The sequence below is a fragment of the Myotis myotis genome, unplaced genomic scaffold, assembly GCF_014108235.1.
Source record: "Myotis myotis isolate mMyoMyo1 unplaced genomic scaffold, mMyoMyo1.p scaffold_m19_p_5, whole genome shotgun sequence".
NCBI classification, from domain to species: Eukaryota; Metazoa; Chordata; class Mammalia; order Chiroptera; family Vespertilionidae; genus Myotis; species Myotis myotis.
Window position 1 is genome coordinate 9,329,449 of NW_023416357.1, and position 20,062 is coordinate 9,349,510.

At 41.1% G+C, this 20,062-nt stretch overlaps 1 protein-coding gene across 2 annotated transcripts; it reads left to right on the forward strand.

Annotated features, from left to right (window-relative positions):
• Positions 1-1,051: 1,051 nt before the first annotated feature.
• On the forward strand, positions 1,052-15,538 carry FBXO4 (F-box protein 4). Of its 2 annotated transcripts, none has more exons than XM_036308754.1 (7): positions 1,052-1,268; positions 2,656-2,891; positions 4,519-4,739; positions 9,935-10,010; positions 10,111-10,286; positions 13,755-13,950; positions 15,219-15,538. In XM_036308754.1, the coding sequence occupies exons 1-7, from the start codon at positions 1,080-1,082 to the stop codon at positions 15,244-15,246; spliced, it is 1,122 nt and encodes a 373-aa protein (XP_036164647.1). In that variant the 5' UTR covers positions 1,052-1,079; the 3' UTR covers positions 15,247-15,538. The 2 variants fall into 2 exon arrangements, with proteins under 2 accessions (XP_036164647.1, XP_036164646.1); XM_036308753.1 differs by having other exon boundaries at positions 13,755-13,930.
• Positions 15,539-20,062: the final 4,524 nt, after the last annotated feature.

Here is a 20,062-nt window from a genome sequence, read left to right on the forward strand (position 1 = left end):
CTTCCTCTCTCTAAAATCAATAAAAATGAAAAAAAAATAAAACGATTTGGCTATTTGGGGGGGAGACGTACTTTTCTTATTGGATGGTATAAAAGATAATGCCATCTTGCTCTCTTTTGAATAATCCTAAAGATTTTAACTTATATGTTAATGATAACATTAGATTGACATGTTTCTTTAAGAACTTTTGAGCAGAGAACTTTGGAACAGATTAAGTGAAGTAATCTATTTGAAATAGACTGATACATAGTACCAAGTATTTGTGCGCTTCTTACCAATAGAGACCATACCCATTTCAGCATAATCGATTATCTTGTAATGTGGGCAGTGGTAACTATAAAGCTCTCTTTAAGGTAAGGCTGCACAAAGGGAATGATATGGACACGTTTTGAGAGAGAAAAAACTCACTCGTGGGATTTCAACCCTACCGTATCTGGTTTATTCCAGCTGCATTTTGCTGCCCTTCACTGAGGTACGTTGAGCAGTTTTTAAAATGCATTTATATTTCCATATAGTGGACCTAGCCGCCTCATTTTGGCATAAGGTCCTTGGTGACTGGGGTCCTGACTGCCTCTCTCGTATCAATTCATGTTAATCCCTCCAAAAAGCAAATGATAAGCTGGGGGCTGAAAAACAACCAGCCAAAAAGCCCACTAGGTACTAAGAAGGAAGCAATCGGTTAGAAAGCCCCGGGGAGGGGACGAGGGCCACCTAGGGAACAAGAAGGAGTCAGGGCCCAGGTAGTGGAAACAGGCCACATCCTGCAGGTAAGGACGTTATAGAGGGGGCAAGAGGTTTGGGGGCCGGGGAGCGGGTAGCAGAGTGCTCTTTGGAACGATTAAGCGATGTGATCTACGTGACATAGACTTACACACAGTTCTAAACACGTATTGTGTGCCGAGGCTGGGGCCTGGCGCGGAGGGGCAGTGACTGTCCAGGAGCTTTCAGCTCTTCCCCCCTTGGTTTCCTTCTGGGCTGGGGGTGAGCTGGCTCCAGGCGGCTGGGTGGGGGGCGGGGTCAGGGGCGGGGCGTCGCGTGACCCTGAGTCGGTCTGGATCAGCGGATCGGCGCCGGCGGCCATGGCGGGAAGCGAGCCCCGCAGCCGGTGCGACTCCCCGCCGCCGCCCCACAGCGACTGGGGCCGCTTGGAGGCGGCCATCCTCAGCGGCTGGAGGAGCTTCTGGCAGTCGGTGGGCAAGGACCGGGCGGCGCCCCGCGCCCCCCGCGAGGAGGCGGAGGAGGGGCCCAGCACCCTGACGCGGCTGCCGGTGAGCGTGGGGCGGGCCGCGGAGACCCCGGGGCGGGAGGGCGCCCCGTCCAGGCCACCCGGGCGCCTGGTCCCCCCGCGCCCCGCTGTCTGCCCGGTCCCCGCAGCCCCGGGAGCCACCGTGGGCCCGACACGCCCAGGCGGGGACCCGGCTCCGCGGCGGGGCCGAAGGTCCCGGGACACACCCTCGGGGGCGCCCCGTCACCTGCCCGGCCGCCCGCGCGCAGCGTGTCTCCCAGACGGGCGGGGGGCGACGGCGATGAGGGACCAGCCGGGGAGCATCCCGCCTGTGTGCTCAGCATCCCCTCCCGGCTCCGGGCTCCGGGCTCCGGGCCCAGACACACGGGGTCCCCCCCCCCCTCCCCCCCGGAGGCCGGGCTGCTGCCTCGCACACACTCCCCGCGGCTACACTCCCACCAGCCGCAGCCGCAGCCTCCCCACGGCCTTCAGCGGGCCATTTGTCGGGGAGATGGGGACATTCTTGGGCATTACTAAACCCCTTCTCCTTGATCCCACTCATTTATGCATAATAAAGAGCATTACAGACTGTTGGACAGAAACAGGCAAAGAAGCATCGGGCAGACTGTCCGACTACAGCGGGAGGCTGGGGAGGGCTGGGGGGTAAGATGCCAACCGAAGGCCTTGTGTGCATGCATTTAAGCACAACCAACGGGTGCAAGACCCTGGGCGCGGGGGGGGGGGGGGGGGGGGGAAGAGACATATGTACTATACCATTTGTAATACCTTAAACAATAAAATTAAAAAATTTTAAAATAAAAAAAAATCCCTTCTCCTATGGGCTGTTGACACCTCCCTCCGCCGCCCATCAGGAACTGAAAACAGGGGCTCCGAATGCCGCCCGGTTCTCCCAAGGGCGCAGGTCCTTCGAAACAATTAATGGATTTGACAGAGGAACTCGGATGACAGGTTTACCCTTGGATGTGATCTGGTGATAAAATCAGAAGTTGGCTTGCGAAAGGTTTATTCTGAAGAATAAATTATTTCCCTAAGTAATACACCCAAATGGTCTGGCAAAATACCCCTGGAAAGAAATGAAAGAAACCGGTTATTTTGCTTGAAAAATGGTTGGTTTCCGTGTATCAGAAATTAAGTGTTCAGTTAGGATTCTCTCCTGACGTCAGGAAAGCAACTTCAGAATGATAGCGTTAGGGGAAAATAGTGGCTGTTCAGTTGATCTTTGGTTAATTGGTATAGCAAGCCTTTGTTGCTATTGTCATTTATCCTGATAGATTTAATTAAGACACTGTTCAGTTGATGTTCGCTTTCCTAGTATGATGATAATAACTTTTCTCATTTATTATCGGAAAATAATTTTCCAAGATAAATCATTCCCCCTTTCACCTGCGTGCCGCTTTCCTCTGTTTCAGATCGACGTACAGCTCTATATTTTGTCATTCCTCTCCCCTCACGATCTGTGTCAGTTGGGAAGTACAAGTCATTACTGGAACGAAACTGTTCGAGATCCCATTCTGTGGAGGTACTTTCTGCTGCGGGACCTTCCTTCGTGGTCTTCCGTTGACTGGAAGTCTCTTCCAGATCTGGACATCTTAAAAAAGCCTATGTCTGAAGTCACTGATGGTGCATTTTTTGACTACATGGCGGTGTAAGTATCTAGTTTTATGCATTAAAGAGAAGATATTAAATTTGACTGTATTACAAGTCAATAGTCCCACGACTAATTTTTTCTCATAGATTTTTGGGTCTTAGTGTCTGTACTTTTGTGAAAATTGGGGTTAAGTTAAATGACTTTCTTCATTTTGTTGCTTCCCTGTGATGCCTGACCAGAGTATTTGGGTAAATATACATAGTTCACATGGCAGGAAGTGAACCTCTTCTTTAAATTTTCATTATCTTTAGAACACTTGTCATTTTGTTCAATAGTGAATGCTTTCCATATACAGAAAAGGAATGGCCAGAGGTCAGAGAGCAGTTCGTTGGCAAGGAGAAAGCCATTCTCAGGGTTCTGGGAAATACAGTTTTCTCACTAACCCAAAGCATTGACATTTTGGAATATAATGTAGATGAGAGAATTAATGTTATTGAGCAACTGGTCCCGCAGCCAACCTAGCATCAAGTGTATCTGATGCTGTGAGACCAAACTTCCCCCAGGGATAGTAATAATCATAGTAACTATCTTTTGTGAGCAAATAAAATGATTTCTGACTCTTACAACCCCCGGTTGATTATTGTTCACATACTGCAGTTGGAAAAATTGAAGTTCAGACTATCAGTGGCTTATATAACTAATTAGTAGTGAGGCTTGGCCTGACCTGTCTAGCTTCAAATTTGATTTATTTTCGTTTTTGAATTACAAGTTCCTAAATAAACACGATTATCTTATTAGGTTAGTAATTGTCTTAACAAGCTTGATTTAGTTAAAGGGCTTTAGGTTTTATTTTGATTGGGTAACTTTATTTTCATTTTCAATAGCATGTGGAATTGCTAGTTTAGACATTTATAGCTATTAAAATAAACTGAGTTGTTTTTATTTTTATGTGATTCTTAGTTTCCTAGGTTAGCTGTAAGGAATATTTGAGCCTCCCTTTATGTTTAACACGAATTGAACTGTTACATTTGAGGCTGTTAATAAGAGTATGTAAGAAACTTGGTTATATATTTTTTAATCTATAGGAACATTTATGCTGACTGTCTGTGTAGTTTATCTTCAGTGCAGTGTTTCTCAGTCTTGGTACACATTTTGGACCAGATGGTCTGGGAACTGTCAATGTTTTGAGGCACCCCTGGCTTCCGCCCACTAGATGTCAGTAGTACCATCTCACTAACCCCCTGCCGTGATAACAGAAGTGTCTCCAGATGTTGCCAAATGTTCCCTGGACCTGGGGGCGCGAAGAGAGGAGGGTGAGGAGCAAAATCTCCCCCATTTGATCACTGCTCTATGTAGTGAATGTTAACCATTGAAACAAGTGTTAGACCAAATGTTCCATGAGGGAATCTAAATGAAAGATTAGAAAGTAAGTAATGACTTCCTGCGGAAGACTTTCTCAGTTTCTGGATCAGTAGTGCTCCCATAGCACCTCATGCTTTGTCCTGTCATGGCACTTGGCATACATATAATGGTGTCTGTCCCCCACTGTCCTCCATGAGAATTGGAACTATATAGTCATTGTATCCTTGTATCTAGCAAATTCTCAATAAATTATACATTGTTGAGCAAATAACTGGCTAACTTTTTTCTGTATTAATTTTCTAATTGTGACAATTTTATACAGTTATAAAATGTGCTGTCCATACACAAGAAGATCCTCGAAAGCTAGCCGTCCTATGTATGGAGCAGTGACCTCATTTTTACACTCACTGATCATTCAGAATGAACCCCGATTTGCTATGTTTGGACCAGGTTTGGAAGAACTGAATACATCTTTGGTGTTGAGCTTGATGTCTTCTGAGGAACTTTGCCCAACAGCTGGTTTGCCTCAGAGGCAAATTGATGGTAATTTTCCTGTTAATCTACAGTATATAATAAGTTAACACTTGGAGCTTGACACTAATGTTAAATAGAAAGAAATTCATTTTTTTTTAAAATATATTTTATTGATTTTTTACAGAGAGGAAAGGAGAGAGATAGTCAGAAACATCGATGACAGAGAAACATCAATCAGCTGCCTCCTGCACATCTCCCACTGGGGATATGCCCGCAACCAAGGCACATGCCCTTGACCGGAATCGAACCTGGGACCCTTCAGTCCGCAGACCGACGCTCTATCCACTGAGCCAAACCAGTTTTGGCAAGAAATTCATTTTTTAATTATTTGATGTGATGAAATATAGCAGTGATTTTTAACTGGTGTGATGTGAGAGTCACACTGGTGTGTCACAAGAATTTTTAAAGCATGCAATATCTGACTCTGTAGTCTGGGACAGATATTGGACCTCTTTTCCCTTAGATTATCAAATAAAATAATGACAGCCGTCAACATAACAATAGCCATCTGGTGTGAATGAATCAAAATTATACCTATTTTTTGTCAGATCAGCAAAAATATATTTTTGATTGCTGCAGAATTTTAATAATTACTTTATATGTGCCATGACATAAAAAAGATTGAAAATCACTGAAATATAGTAATTTGGTTAATGAGAGCCCTCCAGATGCCAAAGGACTGAGAGAATTAATGTACTTTTTAAAAGAGGTAAGCTTCCTCTTATTTCCTAAAGTTTATGCAATCCAGAATATAGGATTATGTGAAAGTAAATTATGTAGCCAAGATGTTGTATTTTATATTTTAAAAGAATGTTAACAGCAAAAACCATTTGACACCTATCTACTATGTGCAAAATACTTTCACATAACTGTATATTGAAATTTCAAAAATACTTAATTTTCACCTTCCCCTTCTTTCTATGAAAAAATAAAAAATAAAAAACAGAACCCAACAGCAGCCATGTAGTTAGTTGGTAAACAGGATATATAATAAATATAAATGATAATATAATGTAGCTTTACTTATTCATTTATTGAGAGCACTTACTAGATTCTAAAGATGCAGAGATTTAAAACCATATCAAAAACCTTTGTCCTGAAATCACTTGGTCTAGGATGGACAGAGACAAGTGCACAGGTAATTTGAATATGATGCAATTAGTTCCTGGGTAGAAAATTTAGGGTCAGAGAAGGCACCACATTGAATAAGATGCCTCACATGGTCATTAAGATGAGTAGGAGTAGGCAATAAAAAAGACAGGGTAAAATATTCTAAGCAGTGAGAACTACATTTCTGAAAGGACAACACCCTGGTTGTGCATGGCACATTTGAAGTAGCTCTGTGTGTGTAGAGTGTACAGGTGAGAAGACACTTGTGTGCCATGCTTAAGCATTTGGAAGATCTTAAAGGCTTTTAAGCAGAGGAATAAGGTGGTCGAGATTGCATTTAGAAAGCTCGATCTGGCTTCCTTAAGTGGGAAATTGATTAGGAGGCATCATAAAGACATGGAGATGCATTAAGAAACCATTAATCTATACTAATAAAAGGGTAATATGCTAATTAGACCGAACATCTTCCAGACGACCTTTCAGACGTCCTTCTGGACAAAGCCACAGTGGCAGGGCCAAGGCAGAGGTGGTTAGGGGCAATCAGGCCGGCAAGGGAGAGCAGTTAGGGGGATCAGGTCAGCAAGGGAGAGCAGTTAGGGGGATCAGGCTGGCAGGGGAGAGCAGTTAGGGGCATCAGACAGGCAGGCAGAGGCAATTAGGTGTGATCAGGCCAGCAGGGAGAGCAGTTAGGGGCATCAGGCAGGCAGGCAGGCAGGCAGGCAGGTGAGCGGTTAGGAGCCAGCAATCCTGGATTGCAAGATGGATGTCCAACTGCTGGTTGTGGGATCGGGCCTAAACTGGCAGTCGGACATCCCCTGAGTGGTCCCAGATTGAAGAGGGCGCAGGCCGGGCTGAGAGACCCCCTCCCCACACTCCCACCCCCTCCCCACCATGCATGAATTTCGTGCCCTAGGCCTCTAGTCCTATATAATAAAAGGCTAATATGAAAATTGTCTCCTTGACCGGGAGTTCAACTGGGAGTTCGACCAGGAGGTGAGGCCATTCGGCCAACCGCCCATGACCCCTCACCCCGGCTGGCCCAGCCCAATCACCCCAACTGGGGTGGGCCAGACCCCACCCATGCACGAATGCATGCACCGGGCCTCTAGTATTGTGATAAAATTGACTGATATAGAATTGACTGAATGTGTAGAGATAGATGCCTGCTATAAGCAATCCACTTGTAGCTCCATTAGGGCAGGAATCTTGTCAGCTTTATTCTTAGCTTGATCTGAGGTATCAGGCACATAATAGGCACTCTATATATATTTGACGCATGAATGAACAAGTGACTTTGTGGATTACTTTATGCATCCAGATCTCAAGAGCAAATTCTGGGCTAGAAATCAAGATTTGACAATCATGGAGTCCATGTGGACTTTGAAGTTTCTGAGGATGGAGAGGAAGATTGTGAACCAGGTGCTGAAATCTTCAGTGAATGTTTGGAGGAAGGGATTATCAAAAGGAAATTTATAAATTACAAGGTCAAGGAAGGAGAGATGGGACTATAGCTGAATGCTGTGTGTGTCTCAAAGAGATGGAGTTTTTCAAGAGGGTTGGTGAGTAATGGTTATGACATGGCACTGGGGAGTAAAGAGAACATTGACCTTGCCGAAACTGGTTTGGCTCAGTGGATGGAGCGTCGGCCTGCGGACTGAGGGGTCCCGGGTTCGATTCCGGTCAAGGGCATGTGCCTGGGTTGCGGGTACATCCCCAGTAGGAGATGTGCAGGAGGCAGCTGATCGATGTTTCTCTCTCATCGATGTTTCTGGCTCTCTGTCTCTCTCCCTTCCTCTCTGTAAAAAATCAATAAAATATATTTAAAAAAAAAAAAAAAAGAGAGAACATTGACCCTACCTCTTTACCCTGAGATGTGAGAGAATAAGCAAGCCTGTTACATGAGAGTCCACAGTGAGAGAAGCGGCACCTGGGGCAGGCTCATTTCAGGTAAAGCCATGAGATAGAAGGGACAGCTCAAGAAGAGGTTGGGGACATGGAGAAGTTTGTTGATTATGAAATGGCAATTTCATTCTCAAGACAGCAGCTGGAGTGATTGTTTGGAAATGCCAATTTAATTATGCCTCAAACCCTGCAAGATCAGGGAAGAATGGAAGGAGGGGTCATTGGCAAGGTGGTGCGTTCAGAACAGCCTAGAGATCATATTAGGCTGAGGATAGATGTGTTGAGAGGGAAATCTCGAAGTTTCTGATGAAAACAAAGATCATGGTGGAATTTACTTCTGTGATCTCTGAGGTCACTTGGCCTGGGATGCTTGCAGTGCCAGCCACCAAGATCTCTGTATATGTGGTGACATAAAAAGGTGTGGCATGGCTCAGCTTATTTGGACAACTATATTGGTTATAATGCAGGGGTAAGTAGAGACCAGATTATATTAACGTTTTCTTTGCCTGAAGGGAAGTGGCTTTGAAGGGAAGAGGTATAATTATTTAGGCTTTTTTTTTAATTTTTAGAGGGAGAGGAAGAGAGAAGAAGAGAGAGAGAAACATTGTTGATAGAGACGCATTGACTGTCTGCCTCCTGCATGCCCCCAGTATAGAGCCCACAACCCCAGTATGTGCCCTCACCGGGAATCGAACCCTGACCTCCTGGTTCATAGGTCGACACTCAACCACTGAGCCTCACTGGCTAGATAGGCATTTTTAAGCAGTCTCTCCACATGCTGTCGGAAGAACGATAGTAGAGGGCAAAAGTGGATGTAGGACGCTGTTTAGAAGTGATTGCAGAAGTCCAAGTGTGAGATGATGGCAACTTAATCTAAAGGGTGGGAGTGAGGATGGAGAGGGGTGGACAAAATCTAAGAGGACATTTTTATAGCAAAAAGAAGTAGAGCCATGGGAGAAGAGAATGCCCTTTCTAAGAGGCAAGAGGGAAAATGAGTCCCTGTGTGTTAACAGCCAAAAGAAGGAAGAGGTTTAGAAAGAAGGACAAGTAACAAAGTTGATGATTCAGGTATAAAGTTGAAAGAAGCTAGTACTATTTGGCACCTGCTATTTGCCAGTCACTAATAGTTTTACATATGTAATCTTGTTTAATGCTTACAATAATCCTAAAATGTATTATTACTATACTTCTATGACAGAACTGAGGCTCACAAAAACATGGCTATATATAGCAAAGTTAAGATTCTAAATCAAGTCTAATTCCAAATTATGCCATATTTTTTTCAATTTTCTAAGTTGGCATTGATGACTCCTCATAAATTTAAAAACAGCTTTTTGGGTAGAGAGGGGAGCCTTCACTGAATGTATACATGGAGTATAAGATAAATGAGAAACATAAAAATATGAAAATGAGTCTTAGTCTTGAGGATAAATAGTAGAGCTATTATGATGCAACTGCTGCTGATATGATGATAAAGTTAATGAAGGTAGTGATGATATGAAAAGGAATGTTATGCCGAAACCGGTTTGGCTCAGTGGATAGAGCGTCGGTCTGCGGACTGAGAGGTCCCAGGTTCGATTCCGGTCAAGGGCATGTACCTGGGTTGCGGGCATATCCCCAGTAGGAGATGTGCAGGAGGCAGCTGATCGATGATTCTCTCTCATCGATGTTTCTAACTCTCTATCTCTCTCCCTTCCTCTCTGTAAAAAATCAATAAAGTATATTTAAAAAAAAAAAAGAAAAAGAAAAGGAATGTTATAAGCCTAGCAGTTCTTTTTTTAAAATATATTTTTATTGATTTCAGAGAGGAAGGGAGAAGGAGAGAGAGATAGAAACATCAATGATGAGAGAGAATCATGGATCAGCTGCCTTCTGCATGCCCCACACTGGGAATCAAGCCCGCAACCCCAGGCATGTGCCCTGGCGGGAATCGAACCATGACTTCCAGGTTCATAGGTCGACGCTCAACCACTGAGCCACGCCAGCTGGGCAAGCCTAGCAGTTCTTTGTCTATGTTTTTATTAAGTGAATGAAAATTGCAAGCAGCATCTTTTCCAACATGAACATTCCATTTTAATTCAAAGCTATATATAAGTTGTAGAATTTTTTAAATTCTGGGTAATGTTTTTCAATCTGATCTTTTGCTATCTTTATTAATGACTTTTTTTGATAACTGTAATTTTTTTCTTTAGGTATTGGATCAGGGGTCAATTTTCAGTTGAGCAACCAACATAAGTTCAACATCCTGATATTATATTCAACTACCAGGTAGTGCTTCCTACTTGGTGACTTAAGGACTGGAATATTTTAAGGGGATGCAGCCTGTTTAGTGTCTGATTATGTTTTATATTTACATATTTTCTTATAGAAAGGAAAGAGATAGAGCAAGAGAAGAGCATACAAGTGCAGTTAACAAGATGTTCAGTTTACAGAATGAAGGGGATGATCAACAAGGAAGCCGGTACAGTGTAATTCCACAAATTCAGAAGGTGTGTGAAGTTGTTGATGGGTTCATCTATGTAGCAAATGCTGAAGCTCAGAAAAGTAAGCATTATCGTATTTTCATTTTAAAAGCACTTGTTTTTCAAAGCAAATAAAAAATATTTTTTAGGCTTTACTGTGGTTTCTTAAGAATATGAAGGTTAATTTTATCAATGTGACCCTTTGACCATTCGTTAACAGTGGACTGTCAAACCTTGATGTGTATTAGGATCACTTGGAGAGCTTGTTAAAAACAACTGCCTGGTTCCTACCATGGTGGATTATGATTCATAGATTTGATTGTGTCCTGGGATCTCTTTTGTTTGTTTGTTTGTTTGCTTGCTTGCTTGTTTTTAACAAGCACTTACAGAATTTTGATGCATACCAAAATTTAAAACTGTAACTATATGATACTATTTATTGTATGCTTCTGCACTTTTTGTTATTACTGTGTGTTTTTTACTTCTGGTCCTATTCAAATAATTTATGCAGATAACTGAAAATTTTTACCTTTGTTTTAATTACCCAGATACAGAAATGTGTGGTGTGGAATGTTTACTTTAATTAGGTAGATTAGTTGAGAACACTCTCTCTATATTCTGAATAATTGCCATTCACAGTGATATATTGGTATGAAATCAAAATATTTTTGGGCCAAAGTCATTGTTGTAATTTCTCCCTCAAACCCCTGTGAACACGGAAAGATATAAATAATATAATATATTGTTCTCACTCAGAACACGGTAGCAGCAGCCCATTCCTTAAAGAATTTAAAGTTTATGGTGCACTAAAGTTAATCATAACAATAAAAGCCAAATCCATCTTAACTACTGACTAGTTGGACTTGACCTACTGCATTAATGGCCTAACAAAAAGATCACGTCTATTTTCAGTAGTAAATCCTCTTTTTTAGGTTGTACCTCAGTCTTTACAGTCTCTACTGGCTCTATATAAAACATCTAGCAGTAAATTAAAATTTTATAAGTCACGCACAAAAAATAAAAGTGAAATTACCCATTATCAAGAGATAAAGTAATCAGTAGATTGCTTGGATGTTGTCACTCTCAGAAAGGGACATGATTAATATGTTAAAGGATTTAGTGGAAAAGGTAGACAATATGTGTGAACAGATAGGGATTTTCAGCAGAGAGTAAGAAGCTATTAAAGAGTAAAATGGGAACGCTAAGTATAGAAAATATGATAACAGGTGAATAGTTTCTTCAACGGACTTATTGGCAAATGAAACCTTCAAAAAACTGAAAGATAGCTCAGTTGAAATTACCCAAATTAAAACACAAAGAGGAAAAAGAGAAGGAGTGGGGAACGGAGCATCCAAGAGCTGGGGGAACCTATCAAAGGAGAGTTAACTTTTTCTTAAAAGGCTAGATATTAAATATTTTAGTTACAAGAGCCATATGATCTCTCATAGTTACTCAGTGCTACTGTTACAGTGCAAAAGCAGCCACAGACAATTTGTAAATTAGTGGACATGGCTGTTTTCCAAACTAATTTTATTTATAAAGACAGATTGACAGGAATGTAATATGCCAATCCCTGGTCTAACATATATTTGTGTAATTGGAGTACGAAAACATGAAGGGAGTAAGAACAGGGAAAAAGAAAATTTTGAACAGATAATGGCCTATATTTCAACATTACTGAAAGACAACAAGCCATAGATCCAAGATGCCCAGAGAACTGTAAACCTAATAAATGAAAAATACATCTAGATATATCATAGCCAAATTGATGAAAACCAAAGGTAAACAGAATATCTTGAAGGCAGCCAGAGCAGAAGATACTTACAAAGGGCCACAGGTAAGGACAAAGACTCCCTGACAGAATTGCTGCAAGCTAGAAGGCAGTGAAGGGAAATCTGTACAGCAAGCATGTCAAATTCGCAGCCCTCAGGCCACATGCCTCACCTATTTGGCCTGTGTTAGCCTTTGAGTCTGACATGCTTGCTGTAGAGTATTGCAAAGGGGAGGAAACCTTATGTCCAGCAAAGAAATGTTTTAAAAATGAAGGCAAGATCAAGACTTTTCAGACAAACAAAATCTGTGAAAATTCATTATTAGCAGATTTCCCCTAGAGGAACTATTAAAGGAATCTCTTTAGGCAGAAGAATATACCAGATGGAAAATTACATCTACAAAAAGAAATCAAGCCGAAACCAGTTTGGCTCAGTGGATAGAGCGTCGGCCTGCGGACTGAAGGGTCCCAGGTTCGATTCCGGTCAAGGGCATGTGCCTGGGTTGCGGGCACATCCCCAGTGGGAGATGTGCAGGAGGCAGCTGATCGATGTCTCTCTCTCATCGATGTTTCTAACTCTCTATCTCTCTCCCTTCCTCTCTGTAAAAAATCAATAAAATATATTAAAAAAAAAAAAGAAATCAAGAACCCTGGGATGAAAACAATAAAACTATATAAAAAGTTTTTTCTAATTTTAAATTCCTTATAATTATGTAAAGGAAAATAGTAACAATGTATTGTGTGCATATGATATTTTTAAGTGAAATATATACTAACAGTACAACAGCACGAAAGGGAGGAAATGGAAATATATTGTAATATTCTTCTATAAGTGAAATTGTATAATACTATTTAAAGGTAGACAGTTATAAGTTAAGAATTACATTGTAAATCTTTGAGCAACCTCTAAAAAAAGTGTAACAGAGGTATAATTAAATAAGCCAGTAGTGAAGATAAAATGGAGTCATTTAAAAACTCAATTCAAAGGAAAGAAGAACAAGAGAGACAAAGGAACAAAGAACAGGTGGAACAAGTCAAAATCCAAGAGGTATATGATAGATTTAAATGTCCCATGTTTGTTAATTCATTACATGTTTGTTTTCTATCGGTATGTAACAAATCACCTCCAACCTACTGATTCAAAAGAACACCTGTTTATCAGCTCACCGTTCTCTTGTTAGAAGAATCTCATCCCTTTTAAAGACTCACCTGCTGAGGTCAGGCTCACTGAGGACCGTGTCCCTAATAGGACAATACACCCCAGTGATGACAGTGATATCCCATTATATTTGTAGGTTCCTCCCAGCAAAGGGAAAGGGTTTAGACAGGGCGCGAGTCATTGGGGATCGCTTTAAAATTCTGCCTACCACAAAATGTCAGTGATTTGTATGCATCAGTGAAAGGCAGAGACTGTTAGTTTGCATAGATAAGCTAGACCCAACCATATGTTTAAATTTTTGAAATTAAGGACTTTAAAAGAAAGGGTAGTGATAGCTACAGAATTTGTGAGAGGAAAATATCTATATTAAGGTATTTTTCCTTTAAACTATAGAGACATCTGAATGGTACTATGATTCCCCTCCCCTCTGATTTCACCTAAATACCTGTCCTTGCAAGGCTACTTAATGACATATTAATAAATGAACAAAGCAATAGAGGCAGTTTGTTATGTTTGGGTCCTGGTAATTTTTTTGTTTCCTTGTTCTGTTAGTTTTTAATCTAATTATTTTAGAAATCATTGCAAGTAACGCAAATTAAGAGTTTGACTTCATTCCTTAGGGCATGAATGGCAAGATGAATTTTCTCGTATTACGGCGATGACAGACCCAGCCTTTGGATCTGCGGGAAGGCCAATGCTGGTTTTATCTTGTGTTTCTCAGGCAAATGTGAAAAGAATGCCCTGTTTTTATGTGGCACATGAGCTGGGCCTGAATCATCTGAACCACCCGTGGATGGTAAGATCCTATCTTCTCTGGTGAGAAAATCTTACTTTATTTTTCAGGTTTTTTTTTTTTTTTTTTTTTAAATTTTACTCTTTCCTACTCATTCTCTTTAATGAAACAGAACAGTATTCTAAAGTCAGTTTTAATAGCTTAATTGATGGGAGTTATTTTGGTTGGTGACAATAGTCTCAGCTGATCATTTGTTCCTACTTGTCTCTCCTGTCATGGGTACAATGAATAATAATTGGGGATTTTTTTTTTTTTTTTTAGATACCAGTATCATGGTTTTTTCCAGCATTAGTGTATTATGCTTTAAGGGCCATCAGAAGTACAGATTCCATCTTAGAGTTCCTAGCTCTCCAAACTTTATTTTAATCATGGAATCTTTTCATCAAATGAAATCTTACATGAAAGCCCCTAAGTCAAGCACGTCAAACTCGCGGCCAGCGGCTGCATGTCTCCTTTATTTAAATGAAGCATGCGGCCTGCCAGCCTTGAGTTTGACATGCTTGCCCTAAGTACAATAAAGGAAAATTAATATTGGAAATGCTTTTGCTGAAGAACTTAGAGGATTTTCTTCCTTCTTTTCTCCCCTTACCCTTCCAAGGAGCTCTGGAAACTGGAACACAATTTGAAAGCTACTAATAAAAGTGTACCTTCCTGAGTTTGACTTACCACTAGGAGAAGTGGCAGTCTTAAAGGCATTTTTTTGCAACAAGACGTCACATTTATCAGCTGACAAGCTGGGTTCATTCAAAAATCTTTTCGTTTTCAAAGGGGATCTTTTGGGGGAATTATTTTTCTAATACATACAAACAAGTCATGGAAATGGTAGATCTTCCTATCCCCAAGGATAAATAATAAGCCTTATATTGGTAATAATTAAAAGATATAAGAGATCATATTTTTATCTAAGCTGTCTAGGAGACAATACTTGAGTGACTCATCCAAAGTTTATTGGGATATTTTTAGTCCTTTTTTTGGTGTCTAGAAAAATGTCCGGCCCTAGCTGGTTTGGCTCAGTGGATAGAGCATTGGCCTGTGGACTGAAGGGTCCCAAGTTCGATTTCGGTCAAGGGCACATGCCCGGGTTGCCGGCTTATCCCCAGTATGGGCCATGCAGAAAGCAGCCAATCAATGATTCTCTCTTATCATTGATGTTTCTCTCTCTCTCTCTCCCTCTCCCTCTCCCTTCCTCTCTGAAATCAATAAAAGCATATTTTTAAAAAAATGTCCATCATCATCATAAAATGTTGAACTCAGTTTCTTACTGATAATGGTCTCTCTTCTTTGCTCCTAGGTCCAGGATACAGAGGCTGAAACTCTAAAGGGTTTTTTGAATGGAATTCAGTGGATTCTTGAAGAAGTAGAATCTAAACATGCAAGATGATCCTTGTTTTAGACCTTGGGAACTGGAACCATTTGAAACTTGCTGCTGACGTCATGATGTGAATATTTTCCCAATCAGCTCATTTTGTCCTATCTTTCTGCAGATGGACTTTATATTGGACAGCTGTAGCTGCTGTGTTTTTAATATAATTTTTGCCTTTTACCTTAAATCAATTATAAGAAAAAGTTTCAGTGCAAGCATTTAGCCCCAAAATAAACTTTTTAAGATTTTTTTTTGATAATTTTTATACTTTCCGTCTTTTTAAAAATATTAAATTCTGGAAAAAACAAGTTTATGCATTTATCATTCCTTGTGGTTTCTGCTCTTTTTGGTTCAAAGATTTCCCTAGTGGGGAATAGCGGATTTGCTAAGCTTTCTATAAGCTTGCTGTATAGGTCCTTTTCAAGGGTTCTTAATGGGTTATCAGAAAGTGAGTTTTTGTCTGTTTTTAATGAATATACTGCTTAAAGACTGGACTATTCTGGAATTGCATTTAATATTATAGCTATATAACATGTATTCTTTTCTGAAACAGTGGAAATTAACTTTACGATATTTAATATTAATTCAGTGAAAATAACTTTTTCTGGAAGTTCTTGATATTTTCAAATAACTGAAAGCTCAGTTCATCTCTAGATGTAATGCCAGAAAGGTTCTAAAACATAAGTGCTGGACAAAACAATGAGACATTTTTCTGCTTTTTAGGTCCGTCTTCTGTCTTTTACCAAATTTCCTCTGGGGGAGAATTGTTGAATGCAATTTATTTTCACATCTGGAGTTCTTCTATTTACAATTGATTATACAGTCATATTGTCATTAAAAGCTTCAGGGTATTTTTCTCATCCCACCAAAATCTGTCTTCCTATGCCAAGCATGCTCTTCCACCCACAGATTCCCAGGATAGGTGATTGGTCCCATAAAAACGGTATATATAGTTCTTTTATAGCTTCTCATTGGAATTTGGTTTAGTTAGACTTCTTTGTATCTACTGAGCAAGCATGTCAAACTCAAAGGCTAACATGGGCCAAATAAATGAGGCATGCGGCCCATGGGCCAAGAGTGACATGCTTGGCCTAGGCCGTGGTCGGCAAACTGCGGCTCGCGAGCCACATGCGGCTTTTTGGCCCCTTGAGTGTGGCTCCTCCTAAGCCTTAGGAGTACCCTATTAAGTTAATAACAATATACCTACCTATATAGTTGAAGTTTAAAAAATTTGGCTCTCAAAAGAAATTTCAATCGTACTGTTGATATTTGGCTCTGTTGACTAATGAGTTTGCCAACCACTGGTAGAGTGTAACCATTGTATCTTGTGTTCTCCTGTTGTAGTAATAATCCTTTATGACCTTCTATGTTCTATCTGAGAGTAAAACTCTCAGTAGTTTTTACAATGTCTTAAACACAGAATCTCCTAGATCACAATGTTTATTAAAACATTTGCAGCATTATGTCTACACACAGTAGCTGAATCATTTACTTATCGATGATCATTATATATTGTGAAGAGTTTTTATTTTCCCCATGATTTTCATCATTATTTCATTCTTACTATATATTTTGATGGCTTTTTACTGCCTTTTTTTTGATAGGTTATATGTAATAAGTCCTAAAACAAATTTGTATAACATACGAAGTCTGATCCTTGCTACAGTCTCAACAGATTAAATTTTCTATATTTCAGATTTTCTGGGCTTTTCCTTCCTGAACATCTGTATAAGAAACTGTTGGAGGCAACATAGCTGAGACATTAAGTGCATGGACCCTAAAACTAGATTGGTCTGGGTTCAAACTCTAACTTTATCATTGTGTGATCTTGGACAATTTCCCTAATTGTAAAATGAAGATATATAATAAATAATATCTATCTCATAGGATTCTTAAACTCTTTAAGTAAATTAATATTTTAAAGCACTTAGGACAATGATTGGTACCAAAAAGTTCTCTAAAAGAGTTTAAAAAGTTGTGATGCACAGAACAACGCCATTACCAAAATGAGTTTTTATTTTTAGTCTCATAAGAAAAGCTTGATATAAAAAGCCTTATCTACTTAAGGAGGCATAAAAAGGCCTAGCTAGATCTGACAAAATAATTTAGGGGATTATAAGGCCCTTAATTTTTCACAGAAATTTTAATTAAAGGAGACATTTGGCAAAGGAGCATTTAATTTTTCTGTTTGTCCTGAGTAGTGTTAGCTCTTTTCTACCAGAGTACATTGAAGGGCATTTTTTATTTTTTACTTTCTTCTTACTGCTTTTCTGCATCTTAATGAAAATGCAAGATTTATAGGTAAAACAATTTGTCTCTCATTTAAGGCACTTAAGGTCAGCCCCATTTTATTTTCTGACATATTTTTAATAGGAAAAAATACCATATCAACATATCTGTTAATGGTTATTTAATTCTTATTTAGTTCTAGAAACTTTTCATGATGGCATGAGAACAAGATTTTTTATTTTGTGTTTTGTTTTAAAAGGAATGTATAAGTACAAAGTAGTATTCATTTGACAAACTAACAGAAGACTTTTTAAATTCTGAAAAATATGACAGTGCTATCCCTAGATTTCCAGAGATGGTATATTGCTACATATAGAAAGACAATTTGTGAACCTCCCCCCGTCCCGTCCCCCCCCCCCCCCCCCCAAAAAAAAGCTATTTCAACTCAAAGCCTCCAAAGACTACCTCTGGCTGCAGACTGATAGGATTCCTCTTCAAAGGCCCTCAGGCAATCATCGACAGGTGTGGCAAGAGTTTTTGTCAGCAGGATGGGGTAATTGTTTCTGCCTGGAGGTTAATTGTTATTCTCAGTCACTTAAGGGGCAAGGTGTTTTTTCAATAGGGTGGGTCAGCTGTCTTCCCCCCAGGCAATACCACCTGTATATTAATTGTCTGCTGGAGAAAGATTACCTGCAGCGTGAGGGACTGGCTCAGCACAGGAAACCGGGGTGTCTGCCTTTTGAGCTCTAACCCCAGAGCCCTCGATCCTGGCTTCTGCTCACACAGCTCCAGTCCACTCCGCTGATCCTCTGTCATAGCACAAGATGGGTGGCTCCACAGGGGATTTTATGCATTGGCCCTGTAAGAGGGTGCCTGAATTTCCAGCCGTCTCTCCCTGGCAGACAGCTAACCCTCTGCTTTTCACAGCCAGATATTATGCGGGTACCCTTCTGAGTTCTGGTGCTCTCTGCTCGGGGGGTCCTGCTCGGGAATTAGAACTAGAATTCTCCGTGGCAAGTCCCCAGCCAAGATATCTCTTTGGAACTTCAGCTGCCGTCTGTGGGTGCCCGGCCAGCCCTTCGCACCTCCGCCCCTCCTACCAGCCTCTGTCTCCACTTTTGGTCCTCCATTATCAAGATTCTCTCCAGCGAGTCTTCGTTGATCATTCAGTAAGTTTTTCTGTATTTTAGTTGTAATTCCAGTTTCGACCTGGGATTATGTCTGGGCAGCACCAACTTACTCTACCGGCGTACTTAGTCCCTCTGAAAACCTTTAAAGTGCTGATGTAATGTGAATGAAAGAAGACCATTTACTGTGGGACATGTCTCACTTACTTTATTTAATGTTTCTGTCTCCATTTTTATGGTCCCTACTTTTTTTTTTTTTATCAAAGTCCTCACTGATTTCATTGAGCATCCTTATAACCAGTGTTTTGAACTCTGCGTTTGGTAATTGTCGCCATTTTGTGTATTTCTTTTTCTGGAGTTTTGTTCTGTTCTTTTATTTGGGACATGTTTCTTTGTCTCCTCATTTTGGCTGCCTCTCTGTGTTTGTTTCCGTGAATTGGGTAGAGCTGCTACGTCTCCCAGTCTCTGGCTTTATGTAGTAAATGGCCAGTGGGGCCCAGTGACCCAGCCTCCCTGATCACCTGAGCTGGGTGCTTCAGGTGCACCCCGAAGGTGGACTGTGTGCACCCTCCTGTTGTAGTTGAGCCTCGATTGCTGTCAGTGGAAGGGATTTACCCCCAGGCCAATTGGCTGTGAAGACTGGTAGTGATTACAGCAGAGGATCAGCTGCGCAGGGGCCAACGCCACGCACCTGCACTAAGATGGTGCTTCGGAGCAGTCTGAAGCTGTCCACCAGGTATGCTGGCTCTGGGACCTCCCAGGAGGTGCAAGCCACGGTCAGCTGCCACCTGTCCCCTGCCAAGGGCCACCCAAATATGAGCTCCAGTGATCTGCAGATGGCTGTACTTTTGTTGGGCTTGGAGGTGCCCACAAGAGGCCAAGCTGTGAATCAAAGCCGGCTGCTGCTCTTGCTGGGCCGGGGGGCACTTAGCAAGAGGTAGGGGGCATGCCGAGGCCAGATGCTGCTGCTTGTTTGTGGTTTGTGAACTTTGAGAGATTGTAGGAAGGCCTGTAGCAAGAGTCAAGACAGGCTGTTTGCATGGAAAAGCCACAGGTAATGGGTGGGGCCAGGTGATTTTTAACCACCACCTGTGTGGGGCCAATTGGTTCTGCGTCTCCACTCCTCTGGCCAGTCTCCTTGTGGCTTCTTCAATTCCCTAGTTCTAGGACTTCTCTTCAGCTAGATTTCAGGTGGTTCTGAGTAACGGTTGTTTTGTAGCTTAGTTGTAATTTTGATGTGTTTGTGGGAGGAGGCCAAATATCGCATTTACCTACACTGCCCTCTTGACAGGAACCCCCTTTGTTCTATTTTATTTAGGTTTATTGTACTTTTTCTAATTTTCTTGGTTGGGGATTTAATTGTTGTTCTTCCAGTTTATTAATAAAAGTACTTAAGCTATGAATTTTCTTCATAGC